The sequence below is a fragment of the Nothoprocta perdicaria genome, unplaced genomic scaffold, assembly GCF_003342845.1.
Source record: "Nothoprocta perdicaria isolate Ctin4 unplaced genomic scaffold, notPer1 scaffold_186, whole genome shotgun sequence".
In the NCBI taxonomy this organism is placed as follows: Eukaryota; Metazoa; Chordata; class Aves; order Tinamiformes; family Tinamidae; genus Nothoprocta; species Nothoprocta perdicaria.
Window position 1 is genome coordinate 1,444,693 of NW_020455049.1, and position 27,019 is coordinate 1,471,711.

General features: G+C 42.1%; 2 protein-coding genes across 5 annotated transcripts in view; both read right to left on the reverse strand.

Moving 5' to 3' along the window:
- The window catches only part of CARS (cysteinyl-tRNA synthetase), a 47,044-nt gene extending 40,659 nt beyond the window's left edge, over positions 1-6,385 (reverse strand). For 2 of the 3 annotated variants that reach the window (XM_026036765.1, XM_026036764.1), the window contains exons 1-7: positions 6,346-6,385; positions 5,058-5,151; positions 4,512-4,643; positions 4,300-4,411; positions 3,621-3,694; positions 2,810-2,905; positions 2,228-2,262 (exon numbers count right to left, since the gene is read on the reverse strand). In XM_026036765.1, coding sequence (XP_025892550.1) covers positions 2,228-2,262; positions 2,810-2,905; positions 3,621-3,694; positions 4,300-4,411; positions 4,512-4,643; positions 5,058-5,151; positions 6,346-6,384 — 582 coding nt within the window. In that variant the 5' untranslated portion in view covers position 6,385. Of the gene's footprint in view, positions 1-2,227; positions 2,263-2,809; positions 2,906-3,620; positions 3,695-4,299; positions 4,412-4,511; positions 4,644-5,057; positions 5,152-6,038; positions 6,063-6,345 lie in introns of those variants that run through there. The other variant, XM_026036766.1, reaches the window with a different exon arrangement.
- A 1,725-nt stretch (positions 6,386-8,110) lies between these two features.
- Positions 8,111-27,019, reverse strand: part of OSBPL5 (oxysterol binding protein like 5) — a 56,800-nt gene continuing 37,891 nt past the window's right edge. The window contains exons 9-22 of one of the 2 annotated variants that reach the window (XM_026036777.1): positions 25,424-25,643; positions 23,553-23,737; positions 22,090-22,171; positions 21,396-21,494; positions 20,309-20,405; positions 19,212-19,310; positions 17,874-17,971; positions 15,925-16,014; positions 15,034-15,170; positions 12,527-12,712; positions 11,853-11,991; positions 10,651-10,768; positions 9,913-10,015; positions 8,111-9,354 (exon numbers count right to left, since the gene is read on the reverse strand). In XM_026036777.1, the coding sequence (XP_025892562.1) occupies positions 9,219-9,354; positions 9,913-10,015; positions 10,651-10,768; positions 11,853-11,991; positions 12,527-12,712; positions 15,034-15,170; positions 15,925-16,014; positions 17,874-17,971; positions 19,212-19,310; positions 20,309-20,405; positions 21,396-21,494; positions 22,090-22,171; positions 23,553-23,737; positions 25,424-25,643 (1,789 nt within the window). In that variant the 3' untranslated portion in view covers positions 8,111-9,218. Of the gene's footprint in view, positions 9,355-9,912; positions 10,016-10,638; positions 10,769-11,852; positions 11,992-12,526; positions 12,713-15,033; positions 15,171-15,924; positions 16,015-17,873; positions 17,972-19,211; positions 19,311-20,308; positions 20,406-21,395; positions 21,495-22,089; positions 22,172-23,552; positions 23,738-25,423; positions 25,644-27,019 lie in introns of both variants that reach the window. The other variant, XM_026036776.1, reaches the window with a different exon arrangement.

Below are 27,019 nucleotides of genomic sequence, written 5' to 3' on the forward strand. Positions count from 1 at the left end.
AAGGAAACCATTAGCAATATCTTCTGTGGTGGTAATTAGTTTAGTGCTTGTTCCTTTCCAAATATAGAGGATAGAGACTCCTTTGGAAGCAGAAGAGATACTATTGTATAGTGCCCTCAAGCTGAACTCGCAGGCTGCTAATGGCGATAGGGGCTTCTGAAAGTTTTTGCTGAGCTCATCTATCATATCAGCTTTATACAAATGTACTAGATTTTTTTCCTGTCTCCCCAGATTATATTTTTCCCCTACAATCAAAAAAATCAATCAATCAAAAGAAGCTAGTAAACACCTATGCCTATTAGGTACCTTCCATCAGGGAGAAAAAAAGGAGATGGAAGCGAAACAACTTTTGGAATTGTCAGTGCATCAAACAGGCTTACGCCACAGGGTGTAACTTAACCTGAGGCAAATAGATGGCGGCCCCTCAAGAACAGCATCACTATACTGTGCAGGCCTTGATACTTCTGCAGAACTACTTGAAATTGCAACTTTTTAAGTTTTTTTGAAGGTGGAAAGTAAGCATCAGTATTGATTTTCTTCTGTCCAGCCTYTATTTGTTAAGGTGCAATTCCCCCGCCTCCCATCAATGCAAGCCAGGGTGATTTCTTTCTGTTTGTTTAGGGCCAGTGACCTGCATGTGACCACTACGCAACTGACAGCATACGKAGGCATGCCTCGGAGAATAGCCACCCCACTCATCACCCAGGCAGCTGTACAGCATTTTCATTGAATCCCCTTTCTCTTTAAGGGTGGAAACAGGTTAGTCAAGTTGCTCTTACTTATATAACATAGTTTGTAAATATGTAACCTAGTTACTGAATATTTATTACATGACCATGCTCTATTTCTGCTCCATTTTGGAAGGAATTAGTCTGTATTCTACAGCAGTGGAAATTCACAGGTACTTCTTTGGAAAGGGCAGTGCRCTGGTGCCCAAAAGCTGGTCTCAGGCCTGAATCTATGTAATTCTCCTTAACAAACACTTCTCTTGAAACAGGATAGCATGAATACTCYTTTAGTGCAGATATTGTAACTCAGGCTTGGGACAACTCTTTCAGAGATAAGTGTCTCTATTTACTGATTTGTGACTACATTCATCTACTCAAGTTTTATTCAAAAATAAAGAGATGTAATATTTGCCTATTCCTATACCACAATGTTTTGATCATGTTTTCTGTCACATTCCTTCATCAACTTTTACGAATATACAAAGCGCTGCAAATCTGGCCAGAATGTAGGGGAAGGCATAACTCAACAAAACCCGATGGGTTATTCAGATATCTGAGCCACTTATGGACCTTCAAAAAAAAGAGAGAAGAGTTTAAGGTGATGTTTTTAGACAGAAAAAATAGTTTYCTTTCAATCTTGAAATATTTTTGAAATAACCAAAATGACATTTTAACTAAAATGTCTAACTAACAAGTTAGACAACAGCTCTGCATAGAGCAAGTAGGACTCGTGTTGGATATGGGACAAAGCAGGGAAAAATGTACTGTGTGCCTAGAGAGGAATCCAAATGCTTTTTGAGAGTCTTATTAAACTCTTAAAACAAAGGCAAGACTAGCAACAAGAAAAAGATATACATAACACCAGAATGTTTGTCTTATGGTCAGGAGAAATTATTTCTACCTTGTTGTACTATTAGGACTACTTCTAGATAGAAAAGCTTAAAAAAAGAGTAGCAGTAAGTCACTGATAAGCAAAGCTTTTCATGCTGTGGGTAGATTTTAGAATTAAAGTTAGTTTGAAAACTGTCTTCTGTTACAGAAGGCAAGTGACACATTAGCTTTAAATGAGAACACATTCCAGCAACCAAGCCTAGCTCRGTAAACCTTTTCCAGGGACACACTCCTGAACTGGCATGTGTTGAGCCCAGAACCTCAACCTGCTGGGGAAACTACTGATCATCCTATGGGACAGCCTGGACAGAAAGAAGGCAAGGTCCTCATCAGTGGCTTGGAAGGGGAGGGAGGGGGAAAAGAGTAGCTAAGAGGTCCTCTTGGATACTTGGATAAAGTTATCATTTGGAGATGGTTTGAGATAAGAGCTAGCACTTAGGCTAATTTTTACCACACTCAAAATATTCTGGCCACAGGCACTGGAGTGTTTGTGAGAATGTGCTGGAAAGGTCAGCTGCAGTGGATACATGCAACTAATTAATACGTTAGGCTCTTGCTAACATCTAGCCCTATGGAAATCATAGCCTCTGGTATCRTTATATACTTACCAGACCTTTCACTGCATCTTTATTTATTGAAGTGGCTGAAAAATAAAATACATGTATCACTAACTTAAAGAAACTGCAGAAAATTACATCTAACTGAATTTGTACGAGTTTTACAACATGAATCAAGTGCAAGTTTTAATGCAAGTTTTAATGCAATCAGTGTAGTTTCCTTAAACTGTATTACAACTGTATTGTTGTCAGTTTCCATTAATGACATTCAAACATTAGTCCTTCATACAGAAGGCAAATAAGTGGTTCTACTTAATAAAACAAACCTCAAGAGGCTGTTCAGCTTTTTACACATCGCCACACCCCCACAAAGAAAGAATCCCTAATCCTTAATGCATTCATTAGGTATTGCCACTTGTGCCTAGTTTTACATTGCTTTTAGAGCAGCATAGTTAATAGGCCAAGTTTTGAACAGAATATATTTTCAAAAAGAACTATTTTCAATATTCTTGTCTAACAAAATTAGTTGGAAAGTAATCTACTATATAGTAATTGAAAGAAAATATTCTTCCCCTTAGTCTCAGGGCATGTCTTGTCTAGTTTGGAAAATTTATAGATACTCAAGACAGTTACCTTTATCACTCTTCAGCTTTCTAGATACAAAACAGAGCAGCATCAAAATGAAACAAACAGTAACAAATATAATAGCCCAAATAAAAAATGAATTTCCTGCAAGAGAAAGAAGAATAAAAATGTTTGAATCACACAAGCAGTCCACAAGTATTCTGAAGTGCAAGAATGATAGGTTGCCCTCCAGGACCAGAGTTAGGACTATATTCAGCACTACTGTAACAACCTAGCTAGCTTCTGTCCCAGGAAAGTCCTTATGAATGTTAGTCAGCCTGAACATGCAAGTACTAGTTCACATTGCAAACTACTGTCCCAGCAGCAGTTAGGGACTCTGTATAGCACTGCAGTACAATTACTACAAGGCTTTCAGAATAAACAGACAGTAAAGAAAGGAAACAAAAGTTGGCTTCACATGCCAAGATATCAGTAATCCAACTTTCTGCTCCTGTAGTCTGAGAGAGGCTACCCATCAGAGTGGGATACTTCTTTGTGCGATACTTCTCAGACTRACACGACACATGGAAGAAACCATTTTACCATCTATAACTTTAAGTAGTATCACTCARTACAGCTTTGGTAACTGTCAACACATTTTGCAGCAAGGCAAAAGTCTTGCTTGTAACAAAACTTAATATAGTAGATTAGTTTATCACTATAGTCCCTTTAGTAACTTCTCTTTAGTAAAGGACTTCCAGATTGGAAAATAGAAGCTCTTTAAATAMGTCTTAACAACTCAAGCCTCTCTTTTACAGGCTGCTTCTTTGTCATTCACTGGAAGAAAGGGACCAAGCAGACCACATCGAGCGGCAGTTACCTTGACCAGGTAAGCTACATTCCAGGTCCATCGTAGCATTGCAGTTCTGGACAATTTCTTTTCCTTCTGGGCACCTGAAGCAGATAAGACTGTTCATTACATTTCTAAAACAGCCATGCAATTCTGCTCAGGCCTGTTTTCAGGTTTAGCTGAATAGATACAAATAAAATATGCATAAAATAATATCTTGTTAGAAGAGCACCTTCAGACAACTTAAGATACTACAAGATTAAGTAGCAGCAAAGCAGGTGTTTCTTTTTTAAAAGAAAACCACTATATATATATATGTTAGTCTCTACTTTGAGGGACAGGAAGGAGAAAAATGGATAGTTGCATTACTCAAGCATTCCTTTTAACAGGTGTTTCTACCTCAAAATTTCAGGTTGGCTGCTGCTACCGAAAGCTCATTCATGTGTATATGTGAAAAAAGCTAYCAAAGACAAACGTGACTAATGTGTAAGCATACAGCAACAAGCCACAAATATAATGCTAACAAAATCCATACCTTTCTAAGCCTCAAACTTGTGTACTCTAAAACACAAAACTTAAATGCATGAATAATGCATTAWATCTATTGGCTTTAAGAGAATTATTCCCAAGTAAATAACATGTTAGGTATTGAAAGGGATTGGGTCCCAGTTTGCATATTTAAGATGCTTACATTCATTATTACACTTACTTTGTACTACATTTCTGACACATTTCACAGCCCTCAACAGGGCAGAAGTACCCTTCTTTGCATTGACATTCAGTATCACGCGTCAGAGTGCAGGTCCTCAAAGTTACCTGATCTACAAAGAAAATTTAAGTCAAAAAAAACCCAAAAAACATAAGGCTTCCAAATYAAGCAAGGTGTACAGGTTCTAATGTCAACAATGTTGTGTTCAGTACCATCTTTGCACTGCTTGCATGGCAGACATCTCTCCAAGCCATTTGGATGAGCAGTATAGTCTTCTCCCTCAATGCAAGGGGCACAAATTGCTCTCAAGTGTGAAGCACTGCAGTGCTGAGCAACATAATAACCTGTCAAAGAGAAGAACCAGCAGCAGCATCAAGCTATCATTTAACACATGAAGGAGCATAACAGGCTGTTACAACATAAATAGTTTTGATCCAAGTTCACTCAACTCTGCTTCCACTTTTAAATGCCCATTCAGAAATACGAGGACTCCTCAGGGCCTGCTCTTAATGTTCACTGCCTTTACAAATCAGTTCTGAACCCTTCATCCTTGGCAGTGGGCAGGCTAAGGCCTCTTCCCGTCATCTCCCTATTGCATCACTTCAAAAGAGAGCATTAGAAAGTCAGCACTACCTTAAGAAAAAGWTCAACTTTCACCACATTCAGCATAAAAAACAAGAACACCAAAACTAGAAGACACACACTCACAAAAAAAACATCCCAAACCCTTATGAGAATGTATCTGCCTGAAGTCCTACCTGCTGGACAAGATTTGCAGCAGTAACCTTCATACGAATATTCTCCTTGATCACACTCATTCGCTCTGCTTCCAAGGATCGTCAACAACATAACCTACAGAGACAGACAAGCACTTTCTGTGAATCATCTTTCCCCAACATGATACCATCTCAGGGAGATGTTCCTGCAAAGACTTGGAAACACTCGCATGTTCACGGGAAGCCACAAAGGAAACCCAAACTAATTTCTGCTAAGTACTCATCACAGAAGCAATTACTGTCAAAGGACAGGTTAGATCGGTGAGATGCAGTTTAAGAGGTCCAGCAAAATAATTTTAGGAAGCTACCAACTCCCACCTCTACTTGTTCTAACATCATTCTCTTCCCCAACCCCCATTAATAACAGATTGCAAGCAAACATCGGGGCACTGCTAGGAAGTGAAGTTTCTGCCTTGTGCAAGCAGGGCAGCCTCACTCTTCTTGCTTTTTTTTTTTTTTTTAAATAAAATATGGAAGGGTCAACACTTCTTTCTCCAGCAAGATAAGCACTCAACAGCCTGCAGGGAACATTAATTGCTGGCGTTAAACAGCAAAAATAAGTTACTGTAACCACAACAGCATTAAGTTAGAGAAACAAAATAGAACAAACGAACTAAAAAGCAACTAAAGAAAACCGAGCAGGAAGTGGCCCTGTAGGATCGGCCTGTCCACATTCCCGGGACGGCCAGGAAGCGGTGCCGGCTCCCACCTACCACAGCCGCCGAGCGCCTTATATCGGACAGACCCGCGCAGCCAGGCGCGGGGGAAACGGAGCAAGGAGCAAAGATCAATGAGAGAGCAGCGCCCAAGCGCTCTCGGCAGGGAAGGGCCAGGCAGAGATCCACGTGGGTGCTCGCCGCCCTCCTGCCGCCCGGGAGCCTTTCCCTGGAACTGCGTAGTTCCCTAAGCCGCAACTCTGACGGTCGGATAATTGGGATGCCATTGAAAAATTAGTTCCCCTACTTGTAATTTTCACGAGGGAGAAGAAAATAAATAAAAACACGGCGGTTGGGGCTGCCGCTACGCAAGCTCGAAGGAGCTGTCCCGCTGCGAGAATGGCAGCCCCGCTCCCTCCCCGCTCTCCACGGGGCTCCTGCCTCGCCTGGACTTTCCTCCCCTTTCAGGCTCCGGCCTGGGAGAGCTCTGAACTCCCGCACAGGGAACGGGAATAGGGAGCGCAGGAAGAAAAGCGCTGCCCGAAAAGGACCCGCTGCCACCGCCGCGCCGCTCCCGGTGCCGTGCCCATGCCCATGCCCGGTCCCGCACTCACCGCGGCCAGGAGCGGCCGGAGCGCCGCGCGCGCGCCCATGGCCCTGCCCGGCCCGCGCCGCTGCCGCCGCCGCTGCCGCCGCCGCTGGCGCTGCCCGGGCGGCGCCGCAGCCGCGCTTTATCGGCCACACCTGCCCCGCCGCTCGCGGCCCACGAGAGGGGCGGGGAATCTCCCCACAGGCTGGCCGGCATAGCAGGGGATTTCTCCCTCTCTTTCTTTTTCCTTAAAAGGACTCCCAACTCTTTTATTTTTTTCCACACGTGCTCTCGTTGCTACAAAAGTAACCGCGCTGCTGCCCATGCTTCAAAATCCTCCCGTATGGGATCCTGTGCAATGTGCTATATGTGACCCTGCTTGTGCAAGTGGGTTTGTGATCTCTAGGTGATCTCTACAGGTCCCTTCCAACCTCAACCACTCTGGGATCCTGTAAAATGCTTTCCCCCTCCCCACCCCCTACACATAGAACAGTCATGTCCAGGTGTTGAAATTGCCTTCAAAATTCAGGCACAAGGATGAATGGCCTTTTTYTGTTTTGTGTCTGGTTTATTTTTAAATCATCTGTAGATGTTGGAGACTCCTCTGCTGATGATATGTAATTAGTTTATGTAGGTAATAGTTTCATTTATCCAGCCACGCTTCTAGTAATAAAAACATTTGTTTTACTTGACTGCAGGAACAAGTTGCAGCGAAACCCCGGTGGGTGCATATTGCCCAGTAAAATGGAAGCAACACAGGGTGTTTCAAGCATTTCCTTGGCTAGTGCCTTCTTGTTCAATATTGCCCCCCCCCCCCTTTTTTTTAAAATAATTACCTTCTAAACCTGGAATGTATTTGTGGCAGGAAATCTAAAATACCCATACAGAGAAGGAAAGGTCCTATCACTACCTCTAATAGAGCATCCCACAAGGAAACCTGCGTGAAGAGGCAGACCCTGCTCACAGCAGCCAGAGATGTGCTGACTTGTTGAACAATGCCGAACATTTAAAGTGAGACAACTTAGACAGGAAATTAGAACCTGTGTTGCACATGAGGAGCAAACATTTTCAAGATTCCTAGGTGACTTTGTATAGCCAGGCAGATACTTCAAATGTTTCTTTTGAGGGATCTGTTGTCACAGTTTTACACTGCATATAGCAGAGGTTAGCCTGTCCCAAAAATGAGCGATTAGGATAACATCCTCCCCAAAGGATCCCACTTCAATTGAGTATGTCACAGATGCTGAATCTTTTGTTTTCCTGAAACTTTTTTTTTAATAGTATTATTATTTTTATTTTTCACTTATTTTTTACTTATTTCTTACTCAAACCTCCAGATGCTGGTTCCTACCCTATCTTACCATGTTAGAGAGTTGCGCTTTTCTCCCCATCTGATTACCTATTCACTATAGAAAGCCCTAATACTAAGGAGGTAACTCGATTAAAGACAAGTCTGCAAATTTATGTACAAAATCAAGCCTCAAAATCAAGCCAAGCACTTTGCTTTCTATTTTGCTGAAGTCACTACACTTAAAAGACATAACACTAGTGCTGATCTAAATTGGGGTCTCTGTCTGAAGCTCTTGCATGTCTTTTCCTATTGTTTTCCTTTGTCATGGCCTAACAGTTGACAGCTTGCAAAATGCTTCAAAATACTAATCTAAGTTCCAACACAAAAATAATGTCACAGATAAACTGTCAGTGAAAGTTGTGTGTAGTTTTATTTCAACATATCAAGCACAAACAGGTTTCCCCTAATTGGGGAATATGACAAGGAATGTAGTTAAAAATTTGGAAACATTTACATTGAAAGTTAGCCCGGACTGGCACCACCACTAAGTATTTTAAGGCTGTATATATAGCAGTACTTACCACTTGGAACTACTTCAGGCCAGAAAAGAAAGGCTTAGTATTGTCTGCTGTCTACATAAAATATTGCAGATCTTTAAAAAAAGTTGTAAAATAGGAAGACTATTAACAGAGTTGAACAATGCAGTGGCAAAACCCTTCTTCCTTCCTGACCTTTGACGATAAACGTGCCTATGATCGAACATACATACACCTCCACTTGCTCCCACTCTTGTCATCTATTTTAGGGCAGTGATTCCTCTCTCAAGTGCTAGTGTGTGATATTACAAAACAGCCATATAGCAAATAATAACAATAAGAATATGGAACCAGGTTTTACAAACAGGCATGTCCGACATTTCACTCCGTTGGCCTGGTCCAGGACATGAATCAGCTCTGTAAAAGAACAAGGAGCTTTTACCAAATACTTCCCGTTTCCTAAAGAAGAACAGCTCTAGGAAATCGTGCATATTTACAGTTCTTGTGGAATGGAAAACAAAACACATTCGGAGGTCCCGTTCTGTGTGTGCTGACAAAACAAATCRTGGTCTAATACGCAGGGGGTGAATTTTTTGGACCAAGTGTTGCTACCTCCCCTAATTAAATGCAGCTGGACAGGCACCAYGAACTTTTTTTTACAGCTCCCCAGCTGCATTCCCTAAGTCATATAAAACAGACCTGTGTGACCCTGCCAAAATGCTGGGGTGTTTACTATTTTTGGGGTATCAATACTGGTGGGTAATTATTAATTGCATCAGAAAATGACAAGACATAGAAACAAATTGCACAATTAAAGCTACATTTGGCTTCAGCATTAAGGCCCATACAGGTTAAGAGGTCCTTGAAGATGTACATGTAAAAGGCAAAAATGACGTAATCCAGAGGAACAAAGTGTTGCAGGTTCCTAGGTCCCTTTTCACCTTGTTTTACAACTTGCTTCCACCTCCGCCGCGTTGGTTCTAAAGTGCTTTGGTGCCTCGCCGGGCTCCTTGTGCGAGTGGCCCCCCCTCCTGCAGCCAGGAATCGTTATTGCTGCCAAACGTAGTGCTTTTATTTGAGGACATAATTAATGAACAGTTGGCATGTGAGAAAGATGCACAGGAGAAACCAGCAGCGAGAGTCCAGAAGGAAGCTTCCAGAAGAGCCCTTCCTGTGGAAGGATTTTTTGTTCAGAGAACTGAGGTTTCTGCAAGAGAAAACAATAGGCTTATTTGCGTGCCAGGGACAGGCGTGCATGCACTCGCGTGTGTGCACCCAGAGCCCCAGGGTTTGCACACAGGCAGGGATCCTGGCACCTCAGCATTTGCCAGTATTTCATTAACCAGGAGTGAACACCACTTGGCTTCTCTCCAATGCTGCGGTGGCAACAGTTGGTGATTTAAATCGAAAGTGTGAATGCTACTGCTTTGCAGGCATGAGCCCAGGGCTGCAGCTCAGCAGACAAATTTGTAACAGACTCAATGCCTGATAATGAGAGAAACCTGTGCTTTCTTGCCTTGCAGAGATTGATAGCCAGCACCTTGTCCAGCCCCTCCAAACTCCTGCAGCTGGAAGTGTCACGGTTCTCACTGTGCTTTTTACGCCATGAAGGGATTTCATCACYGGGCGCTGGCTTTGTGTTTCCGATGTGTTATGTAACCTCGTGACACAGTTGCTAATTGTACCCAGTCAATTCAGAGGCCATTGCAGACACAGGTTATTTCTAACCCATTATGATCAGGCTTTGGTGGGGAAAAACGGTTACCTGTGTATGTCCTGTTGGGCTTTCTGCAGGGATAAGACAGCCGAATGTATTTCCTTCAAGTGATTCATCTCTTTCCCACACTGAGTGCACAAACTTTCAAACCCTGCATCAAAGTAATGAAGAACATCATGTTTTGCATTACTATCTCTGCTGGCAATAGTGAAACACCTACCAGGCTCACCAAGGCTCTCCCCTGACTGTGTGACAAACCAAGGAGGACTCCTTCAGGAGAAAGCAGGGAAGAGGGAGACGGAGGACAGGATCCTCCACTCTGGATATGGAGGTCAGTGGAAAGGGTCTGGTGACACCGGCTCAGGGCCACCTCTCTGCTGTCARGAAACTTCCTTTTTTTTTTTTTTTTTTTTTTTTTTTTGGCAGAAAACCCAGCACGCTCCCTTGCTATGGGGAATGCTGTGCTAACACCTGTCCTCATCTCAGAAATAATCAAGGTCACCCCCAACAAAAGCTGAGAAAAGGGAGTGAGAAACTAGGTCTGCTTCCTATCTGACTGCTGGAATTTCAGTGCATGTTTTTCTGACGTACTTGGGCCAGGAGCTGAGAAGCCCTTGTTGACACGGAGAGCATGAGAAAAAAAGAGCAGGAGAGGTGAGCAAAAGAAATATAAAAGCAGAACTTCCTCTGCATTCGTCTATGGACTACATGCCCTCAGTATTAACCAGCTGGGTGGTGTCCAGATTCCAGGACTAAGTGCATTAAAGGTGATACCCAAATACTTGCCGTCATCATCTGACAACTCCTGCACAGACTCGGGCGTTGAACAACTGCTCTCTGTGTTCTGGCTGTGGTTGGATGGCTGATCACTGGCTTTCCGGCGCCTGCAATCCTTGGCAGACCTCTAGATAAGTGAGCATTAAAGGAGACTTGGTCACTGTCAAGTTGAACATTCCTCACATCTGTGAGACTGTGCAACCCGATCGCTTCCTCAACAATCTTTAGCCTCCAGGCAGCTAGTTAAGGATTTTACACATATGCCCTGTACAAAAGCATTTTCTCAAACGGTAACATCTTTAGGAAACCCATCCATGTTATTCTTGTCCTAGCTTTAAGTGATGCATGCTGGTGATGAAATTTATAGTCATTCTCCTGAGTTGTTTATTCACCAGTGGTTTATAAGAAAGGATGAAAAAAGATTCATAACAAAATTTTCAGAAGAAGGAAGATTTTCAGGGCCAATTTTTTCAGCAGGTTCCTACATGACTTAAGCATCACAGAACTCTTGTTTTTCAAGTCCTGATGCTTTTTGTGAGGTTTCTTCCTACCTCTAGGATGGACAAACAAAACCTATTCACTCAAATACTTCTTATCAGAGAGTCTGAAAACCAATTCTGAACCGCAACTTTCCCATTGTTTCAGAGATGTTCACATTTTGGCTATTACAAAAGAAAAGTCTACACTCATAATAAGATAYGCGTTCTTCAGTGTAGTAGGGATTATATCTAACTGGCTCAGCAGTTCTACGGTTACAAAGCATTTTATGAATGACATAAATTGCTCCAAAGATGAATGCAGTGAAAGGTGAAAGCATYGTCCCTCTTCAGCAGAAAGGACGGACAGAGGTTACAAGTCCTACCTAGAAGGACGTAAGTAATAAAGGCAGATGACAAGGCCTGAAAATTGAGTTGCAGACCCTTAGTTTTGAACTCTGACACTTTGCTCACATCTTGTTACGCTGGAAACACTGAACACATCAGCCATATTCTGAACCCAGTGTCAGCGACACTAACACAGAATGGGAAGAAAAATACTAAAAAGGATAGGACATGTCAAAAAAAAAAGTATGTGCAACTCTGGAGATGTTAGTCATATTCACCCCAAACCAAACCTTTCAGCCTACAGTGTCTTTGCATAAAAATGCTGCAGGAAAGAGCTCGTCTAGTCAGTCGCAAAGGATGTTACACTTCCCTTGAAAGGCTTTTTACCTTGTGCCGGGTAACTTGGTTGTTTATGCATGTCATTTTGTGGTTTGACATCCCTGTGGATAAGTGTCGCTCCATGGTCTGAAGTATCCCGTTCTTCTCAAATTGAGCAATGTCATTCAAAGGATCCCAAGGTCTTAAACTTTGGAAAACAAAGGAAAGAATCAGAAAAGCAAGAATTCCCCCAGATGTGTGAAGAGCAGTGCACCAGTTCCAGATGCACCAGGGCGAACCCTCAAGAAGAGGTTCAGCCAAAGCATCATGTGGTGCAATGACATTTCACTACATACACAGCACCCACCAAAAAGTGAGAGTGATTCAGTCCCCAGAGGCTTCACCCGTAATGTCAAGGAAGACCAACACTGTCGGTTCTGTTTTGCTGCTCATGGCAGCAAAATGGATTTGTATCAAAAGCACTGCAGATCTGCCATCGCCATGCCCTCATTTCCAGCTATTCCCACCTTATTTATTTATTTATTTATTTATTTATTGAATCAGGAGTATATTTTCTAGTAACGCCCTGCAGCTCACAAAGAGCAAACTCTGGGCACAGTGTGGGGAATGGCAGGACAGCCTGGCCATGAGAACAGTGGCTGCAGGCTGTGCCTGCAACCTTGCTTGCTGTACGTGGTCTCAAACAACAAGGCCTGCTCCTAGCCCACGACCCTGCCACTCACTCCTCATATTTGTAGCGCCATTCGTTAGTGACAGCGTCGTGCTGGAAGAGCAGCGGTTTCCACTCTGTGCCGTTCTCCTTCCGCTCCCGGGCAGCGTTTCTCTGCTCTTCTTCCAGCACAAATTTTTCCTGCGTTGCCTTGTGCTGATCACCTTTGTTTATTGCACTAGTTACATGCTGCCAAAGCCTAGAAGTAAACACAGAAGCAAGTGAAACTGCCATAAAAAGGCAAAGTATTTTGCCACCTGRAACCTTAGCAGCTGCTTTTCTCATCTCTTGATACTCTAGAGGAATTGTAACAGGATTAGTCAGCCTCAGTTTTCACTAGTAAATTGAAGATTATGAGAATGGTAAAGATGAATGCTGTGTGTACAAATCTATCAAAGAAAGGGTGACCTTTTCATTAGATAACATCACCTACCATATTCATTAAAATCTCCAGTGCGAGGAGTTTTGCTCAGCTTACTCAGGCGAGTAGCCTGTTGAGGGGCAATGGATGTATAATGTAGCATCTGTTATCTTCCCGGCCCTTTCAATCATGTATGTTTAGATGCTTTTTTGCTAATCTCTATCCCTCAAAGCCAGCCTTTACATTCAAAGCTGAGAAGCTCCAGTAGGCGAATTTGTGTTCAAGGCTTGCAGCTGCATGTTTTATTCCACACACAATTAGTAACCAGAGGAAGCGAGTTCAGCTTGCAATAGCTGGATGTGCATTTGTACTTGTGAGCTGCAAGYATGTACAAAAGTTTTCACTCACACTTTTTTTCTGGTGCAAAAAGRCAACTAATTTGTCATATGATGTCTCGCTGAGACTCTTTTATGAAGGAAAATCATTACCTCATTTTCACTATAGCCATAAAGACCAAAATGTGTCAGTCTTCTCTATAGCTCCTCTAACCAGAGCACTTTAATCTTCAAATCAGACCGGATACACTTTTGAGATTAGCAGCTAGCACTTCCGAAACATCACTACATTACTTGTTAGTCTACTAATTAGAATAAGCATCAGCAGTCCAGCCTGCTCCAGTACTCACAGCTCTACAAAACACCAGTTCTCCCTTTAATGGGTTGATGCATTACTGCATTTAATCCAGGGCCTCCTGTGAAGCTCTTAATTTAAAAGGGATACTAATGATTTCATAGTTAATATGTCCAAAGGAGCAATTTCTTAGATAATTAACCGAAGGCAGAGAAACATTTTTCCTGTTCTATTTGACACATCACTTCCCCCATTCTCTTGTGAATGAACCTTTTCTTCTAGAAACAAAGCTTGGTATGTTATGAAACACTCAAAATAATAGTCTGAGAAAATAATGTAGCAGCATAAAGAGCCATTCTTCTAATTCTGGAAGCAGAGACTGGGAAGACATAAAAYTACATCATGGGCACCAATGACTCCATTAAGGCTGCATGTGCCCCACATGAACTTTGAAGACTGCCAAGTGTAGGTGTAAACAGGCGATTTTTGGCACTGCAGACAGATCTAAGTGCTTCAGACAGTGACATARCCTGGATTAGACAGCAATTTATTCATGTAACTGTCAAGATAATAATGAAGCTGGGTGGCAYGTCTCTTAGGGATCTCCAAAATGTCTCCTTTTGCCTCCTTCACCCCCACACATATGTCACTGCTAACCTCTGACCGAGCAAAGGGAGTCTGCTCTGGCAGTACCCTGCTAAATACAGAAATGGAAATCCTTTGTCCTCAGTACTGGTATTTCTCCTATTTTAACAGAATCTTCTTCAGAAGATTTAAAGAAGAAACGTGCTCCAGTCTGCTCTGATCTTGTGCCAAACGTAGTGTTACAAAAGGGTATGGTGCTTGCCTAGACATTAATGCCCTTAATGCCCACTGCTGTCCAGATGACACTCAATGCTCAGGTGTATTTTTTTGGCATTGGATAAGTGTGTTTGTGAGACAGCAGCATTGGCTGGTTTGAATGGGGTGCCACATGACATTGCTCCAGTTCTTGTCCAAGCACTGGCTCCTCTGGTGCTAGATCTGGGCTGCTCTGCAAGCCCCTGTGCCATGAAGTCCTTCCTTCCATTCCTTAAGTCATGCACAGTGATTATATTATCAGGTGAATCTGGATTCACCTAATAAATTCAGAGCACACTGTATTGGAAAGATCAGCTGAAGTTATGAGGAAGGCTTAAACATTGTTTAATTAGGTTCCCTCACAAAATCTCGTTATATGATTCAAACTATTGCACTGCTCAAGCCAAAACACTCATGTTCTCTGGGGTTCTGGAAGAGTTATTATTTTAGCAGAYATAAACCAGCCTCTACCATTTCTCAACCCAGCTACCTGGTTATTTCAGAACGTCACTTCAAGGAAATACCTCAAAATTAAAAGACTATAACAAAACAGGACAACGGCAGGGTTATATATGTGAGCAAAGTGAGGTCACAGTCTTTCCAGGGATGCCCCGGGAAATAAGAGCCCACAGAGTTCTGCTCAGTCCGCAGGGAGGAAGCAGCAGGGAGGTGTCTGCAGGGCTTCCTACCTCTCTGACTCGAAGTCCGTCTGCTCCTCAAAGAGCACAATGTGGCGCTTCAACCTCTGCCGTCGCACCTCACTTGTCGGGTTCCAGAATATTTCCGTGTTCCCGCTTTTCAGCTCATTTATGTGCACTTCTCCATCCTCAGAACGGAAACCAAGTGAAAAAGTTAGTGACAATCAGAAATATAAGGCAGAAACTAGCTCTAGCAAATGCAAACCCAATGTAAGCTGATGGTGACAGGAGGACTTGGTCAGGGCTGTTTTCTTTTCTTCCATCAAGACAACAATAACCAAGAAGGAGATATCTAAATATAGACGAGATAAATACCTAAGTCTCCAGTCCGGTTACGAGGAGCTCCCAACCACAGCTCTAGGCTATGTCCTTCACCATGCAACTTCACTTCTACTGGGCTTTAGCTTATGTGTGCCTTTGAGCTCTTCACACATGGCTGCTAGGCATGTAACAGCATTGACAGGTCTGGTGTCTGCTGTGAGCTTTCCTTATGGACATAACCTCATGGCATCTGACTCTCTGCTCTTTACCTCAAGAGAAGAGGAATATAATCTTCTATCACATGAGTTTGCTGTGGATAGCCTGGTGCCTGGGACAGTTACGTAATGGATKCAACAAGACAGAAGGAAGTGTCCTGTTTTTCACAATCACTTTAAGGTCAACAACCTGTCCTTGTTTGTCCACTGCCATCTTCACCCRCTTTAAATCTAGGACCTTCACAAAGAGCCACTGGCTGCAATGGAAGCTCTCCCAACCACTTCCAGCTTCAGCCCAGGCAGGTGCAAGTTGTTATTTGAGTTATTGCACTCAAGGTGGATAAGATCACAGGGACTTAAATGCCATCACTGTCAAGTGTCAGCAACTGCGACTGTTGGTTCTTACCCAGTGGCCATCGAGGCTTGCTAGCACTTCTTCTCCTGACTTAATCTTCCCGGAGATTTGATTAATGCTTGTGCTGCCACCGAAGAAGGGCTGCCAGAGGAGGAAAAAACAAAACAAAACAAAAAGAGAAAATATGATCTGTCTAGTGAGAACTGGAAGGGAGCCAAACACAGTGACACAGCAGGAGAGAAGAAAACTGCAACCTGCTTGATTTCCACTGTTTCTAGGGAAAGGCAGAATCAACTTTAGCATGGATTTTAACTACCTGCCATTGTTGCCTCCTGTGTGTTTACAATACCGATATTACTTGCAGAAGACATGTGAAGAAAGAGACATTAGCATTTATATGCAGGACTGCAAAACCTGGCCCTCACTGCAAATACATTTACTGAAAGCTACGCTTCAGGATACAAGTGTTTTGCTAAGTTCTCCTCTAYATCCAGCAATACCTCACATTATGTCAGCAAAGGCCAGAACTATAAACCCCTGCAGGCTCTGCTCTCCATGTTTCAATTTACAGGCAAGAAATTGTTTGCTGGAGCAGAGCAGAAATGTCCTTTCCCTTGTCCAGAATGACACTGGAGCTCCCATAGCTGTTCATGCAGCCTCCTCTAAAGAGGGGGAGCAGCACGAACGCATCTCATGACTTTTCTTTTTTCCCAGGCCAGCCACGGCAGCCTGGCACTGCTGATAGCTGCATCTGCATTAAATCTCCAGCCTGAAGTGCTCTCATCAGCAGCAATTGAAAAAAGAAAAGGGTATTTCCAGAGTCACAGAAAAGATTCTCAGAACAACGGAAAATTTCCTTCACCTCCTGCCTGCCAAACACAGGAAACAGAAGCGACGGAGTGGCCAGCCTCTCCATTTCTGCCATGCAGTATGTCATCAGATATAATAGCTGCTATTTTCACAGAATCGCAGAATGGTTGGAAGGGACCTCTAGAGATCAGCTAGTCTAATCCCTCTGCTCAGACAGACATTTTCACACACATTTTCTAATAAGTCTGCGGAGAGGAACATTTTATTTTTATTTTTTTTATTTTTTATTTTTTTAACAAACAAAACACAAATCACACAGAACACATTGTGTTTCATACACAAACCAGCAGAGAACTGGCACACATCCAAAATAGTAACAAAATCTACTGAAAACAGTGAATAAGAAACACTCAAAGCAGAGCACACTGCTAAACTACAAGGACCTCTGCAAGAGCCAGGAAAGAATGGCATGAATTTTAGGCTCTGAAATATTTGTAGGTTTGAGATGACACTGGCTGAAGTCAGGGAAATACTCAATTGCCCTCAGGGGAGCGTGTTATGTCTATGGGAAGAATGGGCTTTAAAGACAAGAGTATGCAAATGTCAGAGAGGGACATATGGAAAAATAGTTCTCTTTGGAAAGGCAAATAAAAGAAAATAAAGATAAATATCCCCAGAAAARGTGTTTTGCTAAGTTCTCCTCTGCATCCAGCAATACCTCACATTATGTCAGCAAAGGCCAGAACTATAAACCCCTGCAGGCTCTGCTCTCCATGTTTCAATTTACAGGCAAGAAATTGTTTGCTGGAGCAGAGCAGAAATGTATGCTTTTTTAAAAAAAATTTAACCGTCCAAGAAAAGCTACAGGTCACCGCTTTCTTTCCCAAGTTTGATCACACAGAACTTTAACAATGTTTACAGTTGCCTTCATTTTATCTGCATTCCACGAATTTTGCAATGCCCAGTCTCTCTAGGGGAAGGAATTGCTGCTACATGAACCAGTCAGCCTGAGGCAATGATTGTGCAGCTCTCCAGCACCTCAATCACTCCAAATCTGCTGCCTGAAAAGAGGCACTTGGACTACCATAATAGCATGGTCCTGTAGTCTTCAGAAATACAGGGTTCATCAGATAGTTCTGCAAGTCAAGGGTATATAGGCACAGGAGAGCAACACCAAAGATGTACCCTACCTTTAGCTTGAATTCCAGTTCTGCCCGGTGATTAGTTTTCTCACAGTCGATGGTAACTTTCCCTCCAAGCTCCATTGTCATTGTACCATATAAAATTCCTGAAAGAGGTAAAAAGAGAATTAAGAGGGTCCTCAATGGTATTCATCYGCTTTCTGAATTCAGAGTGACTCTCACTGGCATGCTATAAAATTTGTGGCTTAATTTTTTGAAAAGACAGGGGACAAAGTTTCTAGGAAATGTCTGTCCAGCCTAGGCATCAAGAATCCTCTCCCAAATCCGCCTTCCCTGCTCTTTAGCCCACCTAGGGAAGGGCTTGACAGGTGGCATCTGTGCCATGGTGATGGTGAGAGAGGGAGAGTAACTGAAGTTGCACCCAGCAACTTCATTTACACTTGTTTATGAACAGCCCCAGCTGCTTCTCTCATGGGGCAGAAGGGAGTTGTGATGAGACTGAGTACACTTTCTTCTGACAGAATCAGGAGGACTAGCAATTGTGCAGGAGATTATTTTTTACATGTGCTTGCCATTTTCTGAAAAAAAACTTTTGCAAGGAAAAAAAAAGTCAACAGAAAGATTTATGCACGTAAATAGTTTCCAGGAGGCACAATTTATGGAAACTACTGTTTTCAGATAGCTCAGCTCCATAAAGATTACCTGACAGGTAAAACATGAGAAGGTGAAAAAATATTAATAGCCCAAACTGTGCTGAACTGCTGCAGGAACCATTTTACAACTGCAGCTCAAATCCCACCTGGGCTTAGTTTGCTAAGGAGAAACGCAGAGTTACAGCAGTGAATCAGCCCATCCCGTCGGCTTCAGTGCATGTTCAGAGCAAAGCCAATTCTGTACTTGCCCACAATATTAAGTATCAATCTCACTGAGGCAGCTCATTCACAATTAGATTAATAGAAAAATCAGGAAGAAATCAGGACTTTTTAATCCTTTACTCTCAGAAAAACAGAAAATATTACACAATTTCTATGTTAACATAAACAACTTTACAACCTCAGAGGTTTGAAAATGAACTTTTATTTTTTCCATCTTCACTTTAGCTGCAATACATATATGGAGTATTTTCTAGTTTATACATAGTGTTAAAACTAACTTCCTAATTCTGTCCTCAGCTCTGCATGGGCAAATCAGAAAGACTTCAGTGACCATTTCCAGTCCCCTTCTGTGTCCTACAAATCATTCATGAAGCAGTCGCCTCCCAGAACTACCAGGATCTGCAGTGCATGGTGTCTGGGAGGTAAGAGAGTCAGGACAAAAATAGTAAGGTATCACTATGTTATTCTTTCTATTTGCTCCTGGCATCCTAAGTGAATAGTTATAACTTACCTTTACAGTGAGCATATGGCATAGTAATGATGTAATCTTCACTCCTATTTAGAAATGTAAGCTTTGCTTTCCCATCCAACAATGCAGAAAGCGAGTTTCCTAGGATTTAAAAGAACAAATTCATAAATATTAAAGAGCATGATTTACACAGCTGCTCATCTTATTCTACTTGCTCATCTTATTCTACCTCCTCATCTTATTCTACTTATTCTATATTTGCATTCAAATGTAGGTCTTTAGTGACAGAAAAGATAGGAAATGCTCAGAGTTCAGGACAGAGTAAATCATTTACTGTTGGAGGCAGCAGTTTTAATAGACTCTGCATGGGAGGACTCTTTCTTTGCTCCAGCATGTAGTCCATCCTGGAAAGGGCAGTAGATGAAATGAGCCATTTGTGGGATGAGGAGAGCACCTGGAGGGCTTTAGAAGTTTTCCATATCCTCCTCGTGTTCTCACAACTTCTGGCATATGATCCCAAATAACACATCAAACTGCCAGAAGGATAGCAATGACTCTTTAAAAATGTTTCAGCAAAATACTCCTACCTGAGGATATTGTTCAAGAAGTATTTGTCTTAACAACAACAAAAAGTCCCATTATTTTAAATAAGGTCATTGTTTAAGAGCCTGTAGCTCTCCTCCTACAGGACAATGAGACGAACAAATTTGAGGACATTTTAAAGCTCTAGGTTTCCATTCCTAGAAATCTGAGAGCTCAGTAAATCAAACACATTTATGTAGAGACTGCTGCACAAGTCAGCTGGATCATCAGATCTCTCTGATTTGTGAGCACATGCAAAGTAGGCTGACAATCAAGTGTCCACAAATCCACATGAACTTTTGCTTTTTGAAAACCAGGTTTCCAAAGCCCTCAAGATTTCTAGCTGATATTTTTTTCTATAAATGATCTCCCACTGAGATGGTGGAAATGTAAAGGAGCAACAGGAGATCCCAGACAAGCAGTTAGTGTGTCCTCATGGTCAATGTTCTAAGCATTTCTCTGCTCCGAACCCTTAACGTGCTCAGGAATGGTTGCAAAACACAACAAAACCATTGTCACAATTGTCACCTGGAAGACACCTATGCCTCACGTCTTACCATAAAACTTGGACCTCGCCAGAATGCTGCCGCTGATGCAGAACCCATCCTTCCTATTGCTGACGTGGAAGGCTGACACCGGTGGGTGGTGAGAAACCTAGATGAAAAACAGCCATATGTCATTAAGAGCAGTCCTTAGGGTCCAAGCAGAGTGACAGATGGACACACAACCCCAAGGGGCTCTTGGGAAAGCACAAGACGGAGGCCATATGACTGAATAAGGTCCTATGAGCTCCATTCACACTGTTCATCTCAGTGTTAGAGCGGAACAGCTAACATGAGCAACAGAACTCCTGCTTGACCCTTTTTCCCCACCCCACACTTTCTTTCCCTTGTATATTTGAGATCACTTTAGGCCTGAAGATGCCTAGAAGATGTCAAATCTTCTAGGCAAAAAATGACAGGCCAGTTCACGGCAGATTTTGGGTTTTTTTAGCGCTATCTGAATAACCTCTCTGAACCTGAATAAATGAAAGGGATACACCATTTGAAAATAAATAAATAATAATAAAATAATAATAAAATAAAATAAAATAAAATAAAATAAAATAAATCCTTTGATTAAGTAGAAAAAAAGAAGTAAAAAACCAGAGAATTCATGTAGCAAAATCCACATAGTTTTCAGATCCCCTTAGCTATGTAAATCTCAAACTAAATTTTGGCAGACCAGTTTACTTGTGAATTTTGCCCTCCTTTTATCTCCAAATATAGGAGATAAGCCTTCAGGATGGCAGGTTTAATAATAACTCTTTTAGGTGGTCTATGCCCTTTTTGAAAGAGGGAATAGAAACCACAGCAATGTTTTATTAACAATAAGCAGACAATAATAATTCAGAGAAATAGTCTTCACTGAAGAGGCTAATAAATCAACGTTATATGTGGAGGACTTGCATTTCCAGTCTTGAGTCCCTGCCAAAGTTATTAGTAATCTTTGTAAATCTAAAGAGAAAAAARAAAAAAAAAAAAAGAAAACAGCAGCTACTTTACTCCATGTCCCACTCTGTCTGTTGCTACACAAATCTCTTCTTCTGGGGTGAGATGGGGAAAGTAGTTCTACAAACAGAGGCACCCAAATCGAGCAACTTGCCTGTTCTGCTATGTAAAATGTGTGGCTGTTCGTCTGAGGGTGAAACCAACAGCAGCGGAATGTCTCTCCCAGGATAGGGTTGTATGGCTTTTTTATTCCCTGAAAAACAAAGCAACCCAAACCTGCTAAAAACAAAGATCTGCAATCCAACTTTACAGAGGTAGTCACAGAACAATACAGAACTTTTATCTCTCATGTTTTTCACCAAGTCAATTACAAGAATCAAACCAAAGAAGTGACTATGGACATTCTCCTGGTCTTACCTCTTTACCTGAGCCATGGATCCACCTGCTATTTCTGCTTTGAGATGCCCAAGCTTCATTATTTCTGTGACTATAGACAGCATGTACATACTGATGTGGCACTATGGTATTATCAATTTTGAAACTCGGAAAAAGAGACCTGCTTTCAACCAATCTTGCATTCTAGGAATAAATACTTGCTGATGATTAGTTCTGCCTCCCAGCTGACCACTGCAAAGCTCTGAGTTAATCAGTACTTTTACACATGAAGATTACCACTATCTGCTTTAATTCCACCCCAGCATCAAACACAACTTTTAAAACAATGTAACCTGGAAAATCTTTGGAACAATAGAACAGGCAAACAGTCAAAGGAAAGGCAATAAGGAAATACACAACTATAGTAGAAGATTTCCGGATGTAATGGGTATTGAATTTATACATGCTCTTACCTTTGGCTTCTTATAGAAGCCAGACAAATACCACCTCAAAACTTGCTTAATTCGACTGTATGGCTCTTCTTCAAGGGCAGCCCTGTAGGACAGGACAGAAAATGTGTATTTAAATTTCTTTTATATATTGATACCATTCACACATCCCATTCATTTCATACCAGCGTTATGACATTAATTTCAAAAGTCTTTCACCAGTACAAAACTGAAATTAACTTTTGTGCTGCTAACAGTGAAAAAGGTGTCTGCCAGCCAAAAAAAAAAAAGTTTCTTAGTGATGTACATCAAGCAACATGCACGCAAGCTCCTGATAATTAACACTCCTCACTCTGCACTCCTGCAAAAAGCCTAGTAAACATCCTGGGGTTTATCAGGTTTGATGGGAAATACTTTTGAGTATGTTAATGTGGGACTGCTACTCACACTGGCGTTTGGTTACAGTGAACAATACAATGTGGTTCAATACAATAATACTTATCCCTCTAAATCCAAGACTGATCTCATTCTCTCTCTTCTTATTTCCTCTTTGTTTAAAGATTTCAAAGCTGGTGTTACGTGGCCCTTTTTAGCCCACTGAGATTTCACAGAATAATTTAGGCTAGAAGGGACTCAAGCTCATCTTGTCCAATCTCCCACCCAAGGGTGACACGGGAAGTAAATGTTACAGTAGGTTTCCTTGCATTTCCAGCCCGCTCAGCTCTGAAAACTTATCTGGATAAATTCTCACAAAACGCATTTAGAAGGTGCATCCATACCACAAAGAAGTTTATTTAACAAAACCTTCACACCTCTCCAAGCTTTCAGAGATCTCAGCACTGAAAAGAGTCATTTCCTGAATTTTGTATGTTACAAATAGGACAAAAAGAGCTTGAAAATACCTTATAATTCTTAAATAATCCAGAGGTAGTTAGGTAAACATGAGCAACTTGTGCTGCCCACATAGGCTTTAAAATATACCATGCATATGCCACTGAGAAAGATGGTCCTATTTACAAATGTAACATTTTCTGTTTTCTACTCTGGTGCTCCTAGAAGTGTGCATCTGACCAAGGGTGTTAGAATATGATTCCCATGTATTTATAAGCCAAATAATGATACTGCTTTCTGGGACTGAAGCACTCAACAAGGCTTCTGCAGTTTGCACTCTGTCCCTCAGGGCTCTGTACACTGGTACACCAGGAGGTGGCACAGCACTGCTGCGAACACTCACAGGAACCAGTTGAATCCCCATCAGTTTCTACATCCTGAGCTTTCCTTGCTCCCTATACTCATATCCTGGCAGCAGTCCCTCTTTAGAAGGTCCCACTGGCTGCTGCTGCCTGGCTTGATTTGTTGTATATTATTCTGGATTACTCAGGAACCTCTCAGGAGTACAAGCTACCAGTGCCAGACTCACACTGCCACGTGTTCTGGTGCAAGTAAGAAATTTATGGACAGCCAGGTGTGCTCTGAGTGCTGCTTACTGGGAAAGCAGATCCGCGTGGTAGTAGTAGTCGGAGAGTTTGTTCAGGAACGAGCGGGGCTCCAGGATGAAGGTGGGCAGCACCACGCGGGACAGGTCCATGCCTGGCCGCAGCTGCTTCAGCAGGATCCACATCAGGCTCTTGTTCTCCTCTGAGACAGTTTCTGTCTGAGATGACTCACCTGTCTGATGAGAAAAGGGAAGGTCAATGCAGAAGCAAGGACACTCTTTTCTGCAGGTACATTTTAAAAATATTACAGGCCTTAACACTACAGAGTCCACTAGGGCTTACAATACGTACGGGTCAGTCACCTTCATTACTTACCCAGGTTTTCATGTGTGCACGTGCTGGAAATACAAATTAATTCCATCTTGAAATTGCTGTACAAGGTCATATCGGAAGTGAATCACCACAGAAGGGAAGGATGGTAAGAGAAAGAGAAGAGGCAGGAGGAAAACCAACTTCAAGTCATTTCTGGTTTGCTTTTCCCACAAATACCTTACCTTCAATAACCCCTTCTTCTCTGCTGTAGCTAAAAGCTTTCACAAAAGGGAAGTTTGCTTTGGACAACCGTGTACCTTATTAACTGTCATGTGGTTATCTTGATGCATCTCAGCCCACCGCTGGTAACAAACTCCATCATCACACACAACCCACTTTTCCTTACATTATTGTCACTGCTGGGATAAGATTTTGACAACTAGTCCAATCTGTGCACCTCAGGGGAGGAGAGGCCAGGCATTTGATCAACACCAGAAGTCTAATAAAACACCTAAGGATGCATGGAAACTTTTCAAAGGTTTCCACAAAATTTTCATTTCAAAACTTGCAAGTTCTGAAAACTGGATATTTCCTCTGCCTTAGCAATCACACTATGGGAAGGCTTAAAATAAGCTATACAAAGCAACACTTTGTACAGCAGAAATGTATTCCTTTCTTTTGAGTTTATATGGTTGCTTTATGTTTTTATTTAAAACCACAGAGAGCTTCTTCCCCTTCACCCTCCCACCACACCACACACCAGTACTGCCTGGTAAGCTCATTCAAGCACCCAGTATCAGTCTGCCCTGTTAGTATTCCTAGGACAAATTTCAAATGACAAAAACCCATTTCAAAATTGGAAGCATTTTGTTAGATATTAAGTCCCCCTTTATTTTGCTGCTGTTTAATTCCTCAGCTATATCCAGAATCCCGTTTGGTCCCAGTTGCATGTCTGGGATGGGATTTGAGAGGAGAGGTGCCTCTGCTTTGCTCCCAAACTGCTTCATACCCAGCACCCAGCTCTGGGGCCGCTTGGGGTGTTAACAGTGACAACCAGCTAACAAAGACTCTTGCATCTTGCACACAAGTGCACCCTCCTGCTGCTAAATGACATGAGAAATCGCATCCTGACAAGAAACAGCCATTTAGGAATCAAGCGGCTCAAACGCTCCATTAGGACGCACAAAAAGGATGTTTTGTGCATAACGAGGAAAGGAAAGTATCATATTTTGTATCATGCAAGGACTGAGCAGCCTAATTGGCGGAGGTACATGCTCGGAATAACAATTCCCCCTCCTGMCGGCACTGCGAAGCCCTGTCGTGCCAGCGCTCCGTGGCTCTTTCATGCAGGAACTGGTTAAAGCGCTCGCTGCTCCTGGAAACGCGCCAAAGCTTGGCAGCAGAGCCGCTCTCCATAATACAGAATTACTAGAGCACGTGATAATTCAACACAATTTTGCAGCAAGCTGTGCACTGCTTTATCTGAACCACACTGGAACTCATAGAGCAAGTTTTTAACTGTGCAGAAAGGGCTGCTTGACAGATACCATGAACCCAGACACATTTCAATAGGAACAAGGCTTAAAATTATTTTTTTTTTTTCCATTTACCTCCCCAAATTCTTCATAGATCTGTTCAATATAAGTCGTCCCTTTCCCTCCTGGGGAGACCTCTCCATGCATTTCTGACTGATCGCTCTCGCTTTCATTCGTCTTTCGGCTGTTCTCATGCGTTTCATTCTCTGATTCCTCTACATTGTCTCTCTCGGACTTGTCTGAAAAAGCATCATTCTCCAAATGGTGGTTGTTCTCCAAGGCTGAGTCATTCAAGCTGAAATACAGGGTTGATTATTTGTTAGAAGAGATTTTTGCCTTTCCAATAAATAAATAAATAAATAGATAAATAGATAAATAAATGAAATGTAGCATATGGTGGAAAAATGACACTGTGGAATATGTATTTTTTTCAGTATTGCTATTGCTTTATTACAACAGGACAGTCCTAAATCAGCCCTACATTTGGAAAGGTGAGTTTAAAAATCAATACAAGCAAGTATTTTGCCTGTCGCACATAAACTACCCTGGGTAACTTGTTGCCATTAGATAATGTTGCAAGCAAGAACTCTGTAGTTCAAAACACATAACAAGAGCAGTCAGATAATAATGGCATCCAAAGAAAAGTGTAGAAGCAGCAGCAACTTTCATGCTGTCTGATCCAAACTTTACAGAATGAAGAAAAAGCCAAAATTAGTTCTTCGGGTGGTCTATAGCACCTCCATTTGAAAAAGCAGATACAGCTCACATAACAGACAGCAAACGTCATGAAATGGACCTGACATGGTAATTACTAAACACTTTTTTTTTCCCCAAGAAATATTTAGCATAGGCTTCAATTTTCCTTATTCATACATGTTTTCACACAAATGCAACCTTTTTGCTAGGCTAGCCTAGCTCTCAGGTCCTGCTGACACCTTCCTCTGAACATTTCTTATCTCAGCCCTCACACTTCCTCACATTTCTGAAGCAAAGTTTTGGTGGAGCAAATGACTCTTTTCTTAGATCCTTCTGCTTTTCCCACCTACTCTCCCAGAAATCCTCCTTTTGTAAACAGATGTTTATAAGGATGTCAGATTTACTCCAAGGGGAAGTGAAAATCATATGAAATCCCTCATCATCCGAACATCTGGAGCCAAGGAGCTGCTCTGGGGAACCAAAGGGAAACCAGAAACTTCTCATTCTGGTTTCTGAGGAACAAACTCAACAATCTCAAGTGGAGCCAGGCACTTCTGTTCTTCCACACAGCATCAGCAGTAACTATACATAATATGCTAAAACAAAAAGCAAAGCTATGAGCTTGAACTAAAATCAATGTAAAGGCTTCCAAAGGGATTTGGATCAGACTTGGAAAGCCAAGAGGAAATGACTATGCTGAAGTCAACAGCAGGCTTCCATTTTACCCACAAATGACAGCATTTTTCAGGGCTAATTTACTGTTTCAGTGTAATGGAGCTGTCTGATATTCTGTAGGATTGTTCCTGGAACTTTTCACTAGTGACCAGGACTTCCGTAGGTTAGACGGTGCTTTTCTCCACAAAGGAAACACACTTTGGCTCTGCATCAAACAAGGAGACAAGCCAGATATCTGGGGCTGCTGAGATAAGAGACGGAAGCCATAAGAAATACGGTTTCACAGGAAGAGAGGACTGT